We start from the raw sequence: 15,984 nt of genomic DNA on the forward strand, positions 1-15,984 counted from the left end.
TAACATTTTAATCACTCTATATTCAGATATAAGGTGAGGGGAGAATGTAAGAAGTCATCATAGTTAATACAGTTGGATGCAGCACTAGCATTAACTACTATTACAGTGATCAACACAGAGTTAAATTATCAGCCCTCTGACAGTTCAATAAAAAGTGATCATTATAACCCCCCTCAGATCTGTCCTATAGGATTTCTGTCAGTTATGGCGGCGGGTGAGGGGATATGTTAGCTGGGGCCAGATTTGTGCTTTGACAGTTAACAGTGGGTTTAAAGTGATAACAATAAAAATAGATAACAATAATTGTTTATTGATATAGCAGTTACACATACTTCAATATTTATTGATTGACACATAACCTCTGATTCACTCCAAGATCTCTGGGTTAAACTCTGGATATTCACTGACCCAAGAACAGCTCTGCATTGAGCATCATACACATGACGCTTACACAGCTAATTCCTTAAGAAAATAGGCAAAAACTGTAAGCAACAATAGACCCTGATTGCTCTGTTTATGCCAAGTAAAGCTTAATTATGTTGCTCAATATTCACTGTATGGCACACAAAGCAGACTCTTAGTTTGAGGATATTCTTATCCTACAGACTCCATTTCCAGACAGCATAACAGAAATTGGGGTATTGAGTAAAATGTGAATAAAAACTGGATGCAATGATTTGCAAATCCCTTTGAACCTATATTCAGTTGAAACAGCACAATGGCAAGTTATTTGATGTTCAAACTGATATACTTCATATTATTGAAGTACTCAAAGTGGATACTTTTCCACTTTACCTGTCAGACATGCTTGGGTGCAGAAAAGTCAGCGATGCTGCTGGATGTTGTTGATTTTTGCTTCTCTTGGCATGCTGGAGTCTTAACCTATATTTTTAGTTGCAGTAGCATACTGTGTTAGCTGTAAATCTTAATTTTCCCCAAGTATTTCCCAGCCCACGTTGTATTATCCATCACAGAATGATGCCGGGTTTTCAATGCGGTGCTGCCTGAGGGGTCAAAGGTCACAGGCATTGAATGTGGGTTTTAAGCCTGCCCTTTAAGTGCAGAGATTTCTCCCTCTGCATCCTTTGATGATATTATTGATTGTAGATGGTGAGGTGCCTAGCAATTGCACTTTGAGGAAAATTGCTCATAAGGTGTTGGACTTTTTGCCCACATGGTCTTTCAGAAAGTGGAGGAACCTCACACCATCACTGACTGTGACTATCTGAGCCTTTGAGGAGTGCTCCTTTTATACCCAGTCCTGTCCCTATTACCTGTTAACAACTAATCTACTCACCGAACAGTAGAAGATTGTTAAAAAAAATCGAGTTGTGTGAACTTGAAAATCATAAATAACTAATTCAGATTTATTTTTCTGAGTAAACATAACACATTTTTAGTTTTAAGTAAACAGTACTCAATCACTTTAAGTAACTTTATGTAACCATAACCAAATTATTTGACAATTATCCCGTAACCTACATAGTTTTTCAACAATGCCTATGGACATTAACACTTTTTGCACCGTGAGTGAAGTTACTGACTCAGTTAGACAAGCCCCCACCTGTGGGGAGCAACCACAAAAGACAAGTAATGCCACGTGAACATGATGGAGGAGAACTTCCTGGTTTGGTGTGCACATTTCAGTCATTATCACTTTTAGTCAGTAAAGGTAGCCTACTTTGACTGTCATAAATGTTCAGTTTAAAAGTATGTGATAGAAGTAAGGGAAAACTGCACTGGATTTAGAAAATGTAGCTTTATGAAAAGGACTTAAACATTTTGTTTTGAGTTGGATTTTAAAGTAGCCCCTGCTACTAACAAACACTGCTTTTTCAGTGAGTATTTCTAACAAATTTTAGGCAGTCAGTTGCCTCAAATATTTTGAGTTCTATTTACTCTTTTTGAATTACAGTGTGAATTAAAGTATTTGAAGTTGAGTCATACTCAAAAATGTATTTCCACTTCAAATACTGATTTAATCAGTTTAAACAAATGTTTCCAGCAGGGCTGTTAACCTTTAAAAAATTAATGCAGATTAATTATATGACCAAATTTGACCACAAACTTCTCCCATAGTCCTCAATCGCAGATGTTTATGCAGGGGTGAAGAGGTAAAAGTAATGAGACAGACCCAGGTCTGCTTAATGGTGAATTTAGATTTGAACAGCTACTGCATGAAAGTTTAGATGAAACCAAAGTTGTGTGTTAGCAAAGACGCTATCAACACAGGATCAAGCTGTGGTCGTCTCACTACACAGGCAGAGAGCAGCAGACCTTGATTTGTCAACAAAACAACAAGCTAACTAATGCAATCACTAAATATGTCACGAAACTGAACCTGCCATTCAAAAGTCTCTGTCCTTTATCCATTTCTACTTGCTTGCACTGCATCACAACGGTGCCGCTTCCTATTCTGGCAAACTATGGGATGGGTCGAGGGTCACACAGAATGTGCATGTGTTAATTGTGCGACAATAAAATTAGTGGCGTTAAAAGCAATTTGATTTAACGCAAAATTAGCGCATTAACTTTGACAGCCCTAAAAACAATCAGACCTTCAGCTACAAAGGCTGAAAAAAAAGAACACAAGCTTATTTAAGAATACTAACATGAAAACTATATTTTCCTTCAAAATGCAAATTATGAAAAAGGAACAAATTCCTGTCTGCATGATAGAAATCTATGACTTTTGCCTGAAGAAAACAACAAATTATCTTTCTGGACTTCATATGTGTGTGGGCATTTAGATAAACAGTTCCAGCCTATGCTAACTAACAGGTCTCAATGACTTTTTCTCAGACAACATAATCTTATTTTCACATTACTGCTTGCCTGTCTTGCGTTAGCTCTGGGCAAATTGTTACATATTGTAAATTGCTTCAGCCCACAATCTAACTTTGGTTAAATTTGGTTTTGCTGACACCCACATCACCATCATCATAAGAGCAGATGGACTGGACCTGCAGCCACTTGTTGTTCTTTTGAATGCTAACACATCCACATGTGACAGCTGCAGTTTTCTAGCAGCCCCAGAGCTACTTTAGTCGAGCAGTTGCTCCTTAATTGCCTTTCTCAAGGGAGAGCAAGCTAGCCGCAGTCCTGTCACTAAAACCTGGATCTCTAACCTTGAGGCAAACACATCTGCGTATAAATGTAAAGTACAAGGAAATGGCAGCGGAGCAAATGTTCAAATTGAGAGCATTTTATTCATTAGCTAATCTGGAGGAGAAGTAGATGCTAAGACACGTGCTTTGCTGCTTAAATTAAGATCTCAGTGATTTTTGGTACGTCGCAGTCTGAATATTTCCTCCAGGATAAAAGCTGTGGAGGTTTGGGTCTGCATATCATTGCTTGCCTGTAGCCATAAAAAGCTTCCAGGTTCATATTTTCATCATTTTGTAAGTGTAAAAATGTTCACTCAAAAACAGCAATGCACTTTAATTACACTGTAACCTGCACGCAAGTTAAGATGCAGCCTCACGTCAAGGACATCCTACAAAATCAACCCGAGATCTGAACACATGGTATCAAAGATAGCACATGCTCCTTTTGTATGTATGTATTCTGTAAATGCTCGGCTTGGTAGAGGATGTATGCATAGATTGAATTATACACATGACTGATGGATGGGCGCTCTAAAGTCTCGAGTCATGGTTGGTTCAGCGTCTGCAGAGAGGAGCCATACATCACTCAAATGTGGAATGCCGTTGTGTTGTGATGTAAAATGACATTACCCCAAGGACGCTTGGTGTGACTTTGTCAGAGTGTGAACAATGAAGTGAGTGGGAGGAGGAATGTATAAGAGCTAACGCGGTTCTGCAGGGACCGCGAATCACTGCCACTAAAGAAAACATCAGTGCTGGAGAACAAACTCGACACAAAGTCATAAAATTTCCAACTGTTGACAAAGCAAATGTCACATGTGTTGGTCTTTTAGGGAACCTCCGCCCCTCCCATGTCCCGCTGAGAGTCTCGCTCAGCTTTCCTCTCTGTGGCCATGAATCAGTTGCCTTCATCACTAAAGCAAGATAAATGGTGAGGAATGAAGCAAGGCGTTTGCACATTTACTGTTGCTGCTTCCCTCCAGACTGTGCAGTCTCAAGTTGAGACGAGTTAAAAGAAGCAGTCGTTCCGCTTTTGCTCTTCTGTTCTCATGAACTCCAACTCTTTTCACAGAACATTTGACTCTGCTCAGCCGCTCTCTGACTCCGTTCATTTAATAGCATTTCTGATGGTAAAACTCTGATTTGTCGTGTTCAGACTGATGAATGGTATTTGTTTACACAATATCACTCAAATTATGAAAGTATGCCATGCCTGTTCATTTGTGAATTACCCTATTTTATCTCCTACTGTGTAATAAGAATGTTTTTATGTGACCACGTTTTAATACTACAGCACATCTATCCTTCCATTATCTATACTAGTCCCTTTTAAGGTCCCAGGGAGCTCGAGCAAATCCCAGCTGCCATTTGTCTAGGGTGTTTAGGGTAACAACAGGGCTGACACATGGAGACAAACAATGAGGTACACCTTCACACGATTGAAATTCAGCAATTTACCCAACAAGCAGGTATTTGAGCTGTAGGAGGATGCTGAAGAGAGCCCATGCATGAACAAGGAGGACATGCTAACTCCACATAGAAAGACCCTGGATCTGAACTATGAACCTTCATATTGTAAGGCAACAGTGCTAACCACTGTACCTCATCATGCAGCTCAACTTTCAAACAATTGCTAGAGAAATCTAAAATTCTTACAAAAGATGAAAATTACTGTCTGATTTGCACAAATGTGAAATAAATCAACATGTTATTTCATACTGATGACTAAAACGATATGACAAGAATCTGTACACCAGTTACCAAACACAAAAATACACTCAATATGTGAAAAGTCACACACCATTAAATTTGCTTTTTTCAAAAGATTATTATTTGGGATTTTGGCCTTTATTCTGGTAGGACAGCTGGAGGGAAACAGATAATATGGGGAGAGAGTGTGGTGGGAGACGCTCACCAAACAACTCTGGGATTAGGAATCGATCCCATGACCAGTGCTTTAAGGGCTGTAGCCTCCGTATATGGGCGCCTTCTCTACTATCTGAGCCGAACCAGCATGTTTTATTGAACCTGAGTGATACATATTTGCTACTGCGGGTGATTACTAAAAAAGAAAAAATCAAGTAAATCACATAAATACGTTGGGATTAATCAGGATAAATTATAAATTTAAAGGTGCAGTGTGTAAAACTAAATATCAACATCTAGAAGTGGGTTCTAGATTGCATTTCTCTGCTGGAAACCAGTTGAATTAAATGTGTATCTGTAATGTGAATACAAACCAATACAATACAATACAAAACTTTATTTATCCTTTTTTCCTTTTTTCCTCTATGTTACCATGGAAACGTGTAAAAATCCAAGATGGCGGCATCAATGGAGGGGACCCTCCCTGTGTATGAATTAAAGGTTTATTCTGAGTTGTTTTTTTTTTTGTTTTTTTTATTCAAAATAGCTGTTTTTGAATTTAGATGACTAAACACTTATTTAGATAGACCGTCTTAGAAATGTTTTGCTTTATTTTACCAAGTTTGTTCAGCTAAATACTACCAAGCTAAATATTACACACTGCACCTTTAAAATACTTCCATTTACTTGCATTTTGATTTGAGGTAAAAGAAGTACAAATATGGTCAACTATATTTAAAAAAAAAAACACATCTCTGCTTAGTTTTAATGGGTTGTAAGTTACGAGAAATAATGTCCATGATGTGCCAACTTACTCAGCAGAAAAACACATCAGGTACAAAATAATTTCTGCTGCGAAGTGAATACAAACTGTTTGCCTCGTCTTCAATAAAGTTGATGGTCTACAGCCTTTGGCGACCTATTAAGCAATCGCATTTGTTAGCTTTTGTTGTTGTTGTCATTTTATTGATCCCGCACTCCGCCTGTGTAGTTTGACGACCACGGATTGATGCCGTTTTGATGTCAGCATCTTTGCTAACACACACCTTTGGTTTCATCTAAACTTTAATTCTTGAATTGAGCATTTTAAATCAAAATTCACCATTAAGCAGTCTTGGGTCTGTCTCCTCACTCATCATATTCACCTTTTCACCCTCAAGCATGTAAACATCACATGGAGGACTACAGGAGGAAGGTGTGGTCAAACTTGGTCATATGATTGATTTTTGGTATTATTTATTTAAGCGAAGGTTTCCAGAGTAATAGATTAATGTTAACAGCTCTAATAGTAAACATTTTTGGTAGAAATTATATTTTTTAGTTGTGCATGTTGCCTCTTTAATTTATATGTTCTTAGCAAAAAGAATATAGTACTGTGCTGCAGTAAGGAACCATGGCAAGTAAGCCACTTAAGGGCACCATCTGGCTGGAAGGACAATCAACACAACGCCACTTGTGCTCCGGATGTCCTTGCATATTACCAGGGGACATGGGAGAATGATCTGTTGAAAAAATAACAATGTCTGCACTTCAAGGGTGGAAAAAAGGGTGGATGTGTCGAGTAAGTAAAACCTAAGGTACTGTCTGGGTTGGTAATAGGGTTGCCACAAGGCCCTGGTCATGCTGTGGATGTCCCAAGGGCTAAAAAGCTGCCAGCGATTTAAGTGGAAAAAGGTTTGAACAGAGATGGGCCCCAGTTTGTGGCACATCAGACCTGAATCCTGAGCGTCCTTATAACATTTATCTACCATAAAAATTAAGTGTTTCTCTGGCTTTAAGTACTGTTGGAAAAGTAAAGTAACTGAACTTTCTCCCTGCAGTTAGAGTGATGTAAAATAAGTACACAACTGCTATTAGTGTCTCATTTCAGTTTAAAAAAAAAAGTCACACAGCTCAGAAAAGTCAGAAGTCACCTGCACCCTGCTCTATCAAGTATTTATCTTTTATTTTACTATTCCCTTATTTTCTTTTCAGTCCATAACAACTTTCTTTTCCCATGGATAAATGACTGTTAGAATTGTTGGACTAGCCAAAGTGCCCTACTGTCTTTTAAGGCACCAGCAACTCTGTATGCAAACAGGAAGTCAGATTCCCTTTGTTTTAGATCGACAAAAACTCAACTTGATATAACAGCAGTTTAAAATGCAAAACAGGAGAATTTCAAAGTCTGACCAAAAGTTGAGATCAAAAGCAATTGTAAATTGTAACAGTTTTAATTGTACAATTTTGTGTCAATTTACCAAACAAAAGAAGGACTTTGGGTTCCTTCATTTGTCATGAGAATAATTTAAAAGAGCTTGCACTTAGAGCTGAAGCATTCCCAAACAGTCCATCACTGTCTTGTTCGTTGGTGTTATCCTCCAGAGTGACAACAGAAAAGTGTAACTCTTTCACCAACTCTCTCTCTCCATGTCAAACAGCTGCACAAGTCTATAAACCGCCATCTGACAGGGAATTCAGATTTTTAAAGATCCTTTGCGGCAAGGTTAAAACTCATTGATGTGACTGAGGCTGGAGAGGCACGAACCAGGAGAGAGATTCAGTGCTGTTTGGCTTTTTGAGCTTTTTATCTGTCGGCCCCCAGGCCTGTCGAGGGATGTTAGTGGGATGCTGAGCTTTCACCCCTGCAGCCAGCACTGAACTTTGAAGTCTGTAAATGGCCTGTGTGTACATACTGATTTGATGCTAATGCTTTAGAGGGACAGAGAAATGACACAGCAGGGTTGTGGGGTGGAAGACGAAGAGAATGTCTTTTTGTCGCTGTTCAAGTCTGCTGTTCTCTATTTGGACTTTTGAGTTCATTCAGCTAAGCCACATAAGAATGTAAACCAGCTCTGTAACCTTGATACCGACATGTCTGGTACATAGCTCTGATGTTTTCTCTTTGCACTCATGAATTTCTTAATAATGAACTGGAGCTGCACAACAGTAGCATCATGCATACTAATAAAACTCAAAGATGCTCTCCCTGGGTTACTCTGTCAAAGTGCTATGTGCGTTTATTGAATTAATATCTTGGATGTTTAAAAACATGACGCCTATTCTGATTTCAATGGCAGGATTTTATCAAGTTTTTTAAAGGAGAAGCTTGCGTAGATGCTCTTTTCATTTATACTAATGACATGAAAAATATGTTAATCAGAGGAGCTATTTAGCACTTCTACTTTTTTTTAACCATACAAAAATGTCCTTCTGTGTGTAATATTACAGGCAATCAACAAAGAGAGCCCCCCTCTCCCCTTCCCCTCTGTGCTAGGACACTGGAAGCAAGTCTAATGAGTTGTATCTGCAGGCTGTCAGGTGGGAATAATAAAGAAATATTTTGATAAGGGAGAGCAAGCTGAGCCAATTTCCCCCGAATGAATTAAACTACATGTGGTAAATTCTTATGTAAAGGTCAGAAGGAGCTCACCAAAAGAACCGCTTCTCTTAGAGCAGCATTAAGCAATATTTCAGTAATGACCAAATCAGCGTGACAGTGTTTACAACTTTCTTTAAAACGCAATCAGTATTGGAAAAGCTATCTGGAGAAGGAGAAATGCATTTAATTGCATGTATTAAACTCATTCAAATCAAATTATCAAGATGTCAGGTTCATAGTATGTAGGTGTTAATGTAAACTGGTCTGAAACATGTCATCCTAATGTTTCTGACTGATCTAATGCCAATGAGGATAGCTAAAACCCATGAATAATACTTATGTTGTGGGCCACTGATGCTTAGCAATCAGGGCACTTTCCATGTACAAATTAAAATGAAAAACAACTTTAAAAAAAAAGGGAAAGATCTCATCCTTTAGGCAGTAACGTGCATCATCAATGGCTGGGGGTTGAAATTGAATTCAACTATAAACTAAAGCGATACTCATGTTATGAAAAAATGAGACATAAATCAACGCTTCTGTGAATTTTAAGCATAATAATACTTCTTTTTGTGCCGTATCTCATTTGTTTGTGCGTACAGATGATGGTAGGGTGTCTGTCATCATTGGTCTATTGTTAATTCTCTGCACTTTATTAAAACAGATTTTTATGGAAGACTATTTATGCCACTGAAAAAAGAAAAATGTGAGACGTATTCCTTTATTAGTCCTAAAAGGGGAAATTTCAAAACAAAAGACACACGAAAGTAAGGCAATTCTAAAAAAAAATAAAAAATAAAATAAAAAATCATAATCCTAAGTCATGATTATGAGATAAAAAGTGTCATGTGTGAGATAAAAACTTGAAATTATGTGATAAAAAGTGTTAATTATGAGATAAAATGTCATAATTATGAATAAAAAAAGATATGAGATAAAAAGTCAAAGTTTTGAGCTAAAAAATTATAATTATTAAATAAAGAGTCTTAATAATGAAATAAAGAGTAGAATTATTAGAGGACTTTTTGTCTCATCATAATTATTACTAAGGATTCTTTTTCCTTTTTTTTTTTTAGATTTGCCTTACTCCCATTTTTTCTATTTTAAATAGCAGAAATGGGCTTTTTATAGATTTTAGATGAAAAAAAGAAAGAAAAAGAAAAACCTCAGAATATGAGCTGCTCGTGTTTCTGTTTTCTTTATTCATGCTTGCCTTGCTCCTTTCATCTGTCCATCAAGACTAAGAGCCTTATAACTATTATACTGACTATGGTAAATATTGCTGGGAAAATTGCCATTATTTATTCACTATGTCTCACAATACATTATGCAAAAAATGGACATATTGGCATTTTATTGAATTTTGTTGGGACACAAAGCCTGAAAACTTAAACCCTTAACTCCTTCACAACAGTCTAAATTAATTTCCTATTTAGGGATCTGATTTTTTTTTTCATTTCCTCCAAGTTGCAGCTTTTTTTTGCTGTATAACTGCAGTTATTTTTTTTTTGTCTGCTTAAATCTCCCACTATATTGTGAAGTTACAGTGTACAGCGAGACTTCAATTATTATGAAGGCAGCCTGTCTGTTTTATCATTAAGTTACAGTGCTTAACGAATGTATTAGTCCACCTGTCTCAGAGACCATCCAGCATCATGAAGTGCTTTAATGCGGACTCTTTAATTTTCAGTAAGCTCTCCATGTTTTACCTTTTTGAACAGGAATGAGGAATTTCAAACTGAATTTACCTTTTTATATCCAAATTTGAGCTGGCTCACTGGGCTTCTCTGAGAAGTCAGAAATTAATCAAGCACACAGTCAACCACTAAAACTCATTTTTCTGTTCAGGAATGCAAGTAAATAACTATCATTTGACATATTCATCAAAAAATAATAATGTGCTCTACTATTTCTTCAGGGTATTTTTTTTGTAAATCAGGAAATTTGAAAATTCATGGATAACAATAATAATTATATTTTAGCATTAAAAATAACTCTTGGGTTAAAGAGCTTCTACATATTGGTGTATTAACCATTGTAGAAACATAAAAAAAAGATTTTGGTAATTACCAACGCTGTTAATTTAGGGCAGCTGTGGCATAAACCTTACTTTGGGTGGTGGTTTAATAAATTTGTTAAGCACTGTATATCAATGAGGAAAGGTTACTTCATCAAGTATTACAATAATATGGAAATCAGCTGACAGCTTGCACTGATCGTTTAAAATGTTGCTCACAAGGATTGTCAAAGATTTGGTGATGTTGAATACATTTTAAAGTAATATCTAAGCCAACACTGCCAGATTCACACCGCACAGCATGTTGAGTTGAAATTGTGCGTACACGAGCTCAAACTGGGCTTTGGATTTGAGTGTATCGTGCACTAACAGCCAGATTGATCAATTTCATTCCCTGCATTGAAATGACTCGACTAAATGATGTTCTACTAAATATCTGCCATACAAACGTCTGATAAATGAGGACCTATGAGCGCCTTTATTCATGTTAAAGCCAACAACATGGATCATGCTAACACACTGACAGAGGTCTATTTGTAAGAACAGCTCTAATGTGTTGGTATTTTATCAGTGGAAACTGACAGTAATGTGCTAATTTAGTGTAGGTAATAGCCACTGCATTGTCTGTCTGATGTCTCTCAGTGGATGGCAATAGATTGTCCTCAGCTGTACATCTAAGCTAGCTGAAACTATTAATTAATCCTCCGACAAATAAAGTCCGCCCACAAAAGTTAGGAAAACCAACCCCTGAAAGTGATGAATGCCATGGGACACCACAGGAAATATAAACAGTTACATTCCTGTTCTACTGGACTTTACCTACATGAATGATTCCAATAATATTTTTCATAAGTGCAATATCTCTCCATTTCCATATAATCCTTAGGACTATCCAGGTACAATCTCAAAGCTTCTCTACCCTCTGATTTAAAGTATAATCCATTGGCTCCACATCTGACCACACCATGTACTTCCTCAGCGCAGACGGCAGGATCAGAGGGAGGAGGAGAAAAAGAAGAAATGGAGAGGAGGTGGGGGGGGGGATGCCAGTAGTGAGGAGGAGAAGAGGGGGAGGTTAATAATGAAAGTGTTTCAAATAGCTTTTCCAGCCATAGAGGAGTGGGGTTTGGAGAGGCTTCAGGGGCTTTGGTCTGTCTACTCCTGCCCTGCCATGCCAGGAGTGGAGGAGTATGGAGGAAGTCAAAGCCCCTGGTCACCCACCCTCTGTCCCGCTGTCCTCGCACTGCTGCCACGCTCTCACAGTAGGACCCCTCCCTCCAACCACCTGCCCCCCCTCCTCTCCCTTCTTAGCAGCAGCCCTGTCTGACCTGAGGGACACATCCTCTCACTCTTTCTAGCTGAATACATTTCTCGTTTTGTTCATATCCCTCGTCTTAGTCCTCCTCCCTCCCTGAGCCAGCTCCTATCCCCTCAAGCGGCAAGGCCCAGTTTTGATTTCCCTATAAATCCTGGTTATGGAGCGTGGAAGTGACTTGATCCCATTATTCTAGTAGTATGAAAGCGACCAGAGGTGATTCAGAATGAAATTGTGACAGTCTGGGATGTCCTCAGAGATACTGAGTGAGTTAAAATGTGACTCCCCTCTTCCTTTAAAATATTAATGATGAGCCATCTGTAAAAGAAACACTGTACAGCAAATTTAAAAAAGCAATTAAACAGATATGTCAGTCACACAATGACATGTCCTCTACTTAATGTTTTTACTTCTCTGTGGGAAATTGGATAAGCACCTGTTCTCATTTTATTTTTGAGTTCTGGTTGTGATAACAGCATTTGTGGTCCATAAGCCACTGTGGCTTCAAGCATTAGCAGAAAGATTTGTGATGTTTCATGTTGATAAAGGTCAAAAATAGTTTCACGGTAATACAGCACTGAGATTTACACCTATTATGATTCAAATCAGCACAAAGATCACATAAGTTCTGCTTGATGCAGAAGATAGACCGTAAAGACATAATCACATCCATTAACAAACAATTTCCTCTTGAATAAAGCCCCCTGTGTGTGTGATTTCTGTGTGATGACAGCTAAATTTGAGTGATTATTATGCCATTCTTGTTTTGGAGATATACATTATGGATGCATATTCTGCTCATAGAACAGCCAAGCCTCTATCTGACTGGATCTGTGTGGCGAATGTGGATGCCATAGAACAGGGCTGTCCAAACTTTTTCAAATGAGGGCCACATACAGAAGTATATAAGAATGTTGGGGCCACTTTGATATCCACAATGCAAGGTATATGAAAATTTGTAAAACCAATATAATGTAGGTTAAGCTATACTTCATGATTAAGTATTGTGTTTGGGGTTGTGGCTGTTCTGGAAAGCATAGAGAGGGAGCAGCACATGTTCCTGCTCTTCCTATGCCGATGAGAAAAGCCTGAGGCAGGGGGAGAAGCAGCAACAGCTCCAGTGCAGAGCAGGCATCAGTGACAGTTGAATGACACTGATTAAGTCAGAAGGACGAGCTGGGGTGGAGGAGGGTTGCAAGAGCAGCTTGCGGAGAGAGCTGCAGAACGTGGCCAGGCAAGAGAAGTTTAAATAAGGCAGCACGACAGCGATTAGCCAATATTTCCTTAGAGCAAATCAGCTGGTTGTCAGCTGATGAGGCCTTGTGTTTCATCAGTTGATTTCAATTATGGCAGCGCCCAAAGTAACGCTCAGTTTCTTGGCTGACAAGACAAATAGATCATCATTTCCAGGTTTTTTGCAATGCCACTCAGATTTCAGGGGACCCTGTTTGGCCCTAGCTACCACTGGCTCCACCCCTGGAATATTATTTGTACTGCTGTTTGCTGTTGTTACCCATCAGGGAGATAGAAAACAAGATCTTGTTATTATTTTGGTTGCCAATATATATATATTTTTAATAATGTTCTGTGTTGTCTCAGTTTAGTCACAAAAAACATCAATAAATTCTTCTGGTCAAGATGTTTGTTTGCAGAATTAGCCTGGTAGCACCACCCTGTGCTAAAACTATGAAGTACAATACAGTAAGGCGCAAGCGTCATATTCAAATGTGGGCTATATTTCATTTTATTTCTAGAATTTGCTGCCGGCTAATCAAAATTGGACCTGGGGCTGCATTTGACCCCAGGCCATAGTTTGGACACCCCTGCCATGGAAGAACGAATTAATTTCTGCAACATGACATCACATCTACAACAAATGTCTGTGGCGATTAGACTTGACTTGATGAGTTCATATACTTGAAGGGGTAGTAAGGCAAATGGCAGAAATAGGATACCCCACTATGGAGATTAGGGATGCAGGAGCAGATGAGGTGTAGTCTAGTGAGAAGCTGAAAACCAATGAGGTTAATTGTAGGAGGAGACTGAGATATGCAGGATGATAAGAGCAGAAGACCTGTGAGGATCTGGACTAGATGGAGATGAAATGAATGGAGGTGGCTGGGGTGGAGGAAGGTTGCAGCATCCACACTGAAATGACAGGGTGACTGAAAGAGAGAATGACAGATTTAAAATATGACAGGTCAAACAAGGGTATGGCAGAATCTGATTAGCTGAGTACTTAAGAGAGTGAATGTCCATAATCAGCTGATCACCAGAAGAGCGAAAGAATGGAGGGAGGGGGAGATATGACCGAGTGGTGACTACTGAATAAGAAGAAGCAGCCTGCCTGCTTGAACGTTTGCTGAGCTCCTGTTTTTGTCATAGTTTAGGCAACAAAATTACCACTGCTTGTGACCACAAAGCTCAGTGCTGTTTGACCCTATCGTGCTTTAATGGTCATGATAGAGATAAAAAAAAATATTCACAAGTAAAAGCCTTCTGTTTCTCCTTTTGTGCAATATTACTTGTAAGACATGCGTATGAAAAAAGTTGTATGTAGGCTGTGTATTTGTTGTGTGGAATGACCTTTCTGTTGATTCTGATGCTGAAGATGGTCGAAGTTAAGTGAAACTTGTACACTAACAACTGTTTTATTAAGTAATTATTTATCTTAATTTTAAATCAGTATATCAGAGAGGCATTAATTAATGTCAGCAGCATTCATCCAAGTGACTGCTACGACTGGAGGCACACAAATACGATAGTTGTGATGTCACCCATTAGTGTTAAAGGTTAAATTAATGCAACATTTATCAGTGCAGTCTCATTGTGAGTAGTCTAATACCGGATGGCTCATGGTGCATTTGCATAAAACATAACTGTTTCTTAAAATCTAAGGAATAGAAATACATAACCTTTGATTAAGCTTACATTAAAGAATAAATAAAATATGTATAAACAACTAAAATCTTGTGTTATGTGACATTAGTAGACTATGCATGATAGGGGCATAACTGTTCACAGAAGTCACAGTTCAGTCTGTACCTTGGTTTTGAGGTCGTATTTTGGTACAGGGAAAAAGCAACAAGAAGTGCAGAATTTATAATCCTAGGTCTCTCCAAGGAACAACAAGACCTAAATGCTTTAGAAAGCCCCAGAATGTCTTCATATCAAGACAACTATAGTTAGGTCGATCTCTAAAGACATATCAAAGCTAGGAATTTGTTGATTACATGCAGTAAAATTGCACTGAATGAATAAAATTAGTAAATTATGGCAGAAGCTCAGGCATTGTACCAAAAATGAGCTTAGATGCATGTTGAAGTATTTAGTTATGGTGAGTTTGAGTTAGACGCTTAAGGTTTCTAAGTTGTGGTGATGGTGATAAGTATTACTAGATATCTTTATATGAGATTTAGCTTTGTTAACTAAGGTTACCTCAATCACATGTCTTCGTTTAATTCTATTCTATTTATTTTAATCCTAAATAGGGCTCTCTCTAAGTCAAAAAATGCAATTCACTGCTAGTTACCCAGGCTGTGCAACACTCACAGTGTGTAAACTTTTAATGTGTAATTTGTTGTCTGTGTACTCAGAGTTTTAGCTGTCAGAGAAATGTGCTGAAATTCAAGTGTACATTTTTTTTCCAACTGATGTTCCTACTTTACCAGTACTGAGGATCAAGTAGGGTTAAGAAGGAAAATAGCAGAAATGTTAAGTTGGGACTTCAAAAATTGAAGCAAGAACAGTTAATTCCTTAAGAAATTCTAAGTATCAACAAAATATCGTTCAGCCCTGAATTAAAGTGCAAGAGGGGCAACAGAGTTCTTCATTTAGGCAGTGCAGCAGTCCTCCATCACTTCTCTTCTTCTCCTTCACAGCCTTTAGACTACGAGAGCAAGAGAGCCTTCACCCTGAAAGTGGAAGCCACCAACATCCGCTCTGAGCCCAGCAGTGGTGGACCCTACAAGGACTCAGCTACAGTAAAAATCGTGGTTGAAGACTCAGATGAACCACCTGTCTTCTCCAAACCAGTGTACCAATTAGAAGTGAATGAGAACGCTCCCATCAACACAGTCATAGGGACTGTCACTGCCAGAGACCCGGACTCTTCTGGGAGCCAAGTCAGGTAAAACAAGCAAGTGGAAATCTCTAGGTCTGAGACATAAAACTAACACTTTATTCTAAAAACTATAGTTTCTTGAGGGGCTTCTTGCAGTTGGCTCCAAAAGTGAGTCACAGCCGATTAAAATCAAACAGCAGACTTACACTTCTTTACTGCCCTGTTATAAAAAGGGTTTGGTTTCACTCATTATAA

General features: G+C 38.4%; 1 protein-coding gene across 2 annotated transcripts in view; it reads left to right on the forward strand.

Annotated features, from left to right (window-relative positions):
• cdh8 (cadherin 8) overlaps window positions 1–15,984 on the forward strand; it is a 173,778-nt gene that overhangs the window by 123,426 nt on the left and 34,368 nt on the right. For both annotated transcript variants that reach the window (XM_041787257.1, XM_041787264.1), the window contains exon 7: window positions 15,548–15,795. In XM_041787257.1, the coding sequence (XP_041643191.1) occupies window positions 15,548–15,795 (248 nt within the window). The remainder of the gene's footprint in view (window positions 1–15,547; window positions 15,796–15,984) is intronic.

Source organism: Cheilinus undulatus, linkage group 1 (assembly GCF_018320785.1).
Source record: "Cheilinus undulatus linkage group 1, ASM1832078v1, whole genome shotgun sequence".
NCBI classification, from domain to species: domain Eukaryota; kingdom Metazoa; phylum Chordata; class Actinopteri; order Labriformes; family Labridae; genus Cheilinus; species Cheilinus undulatus.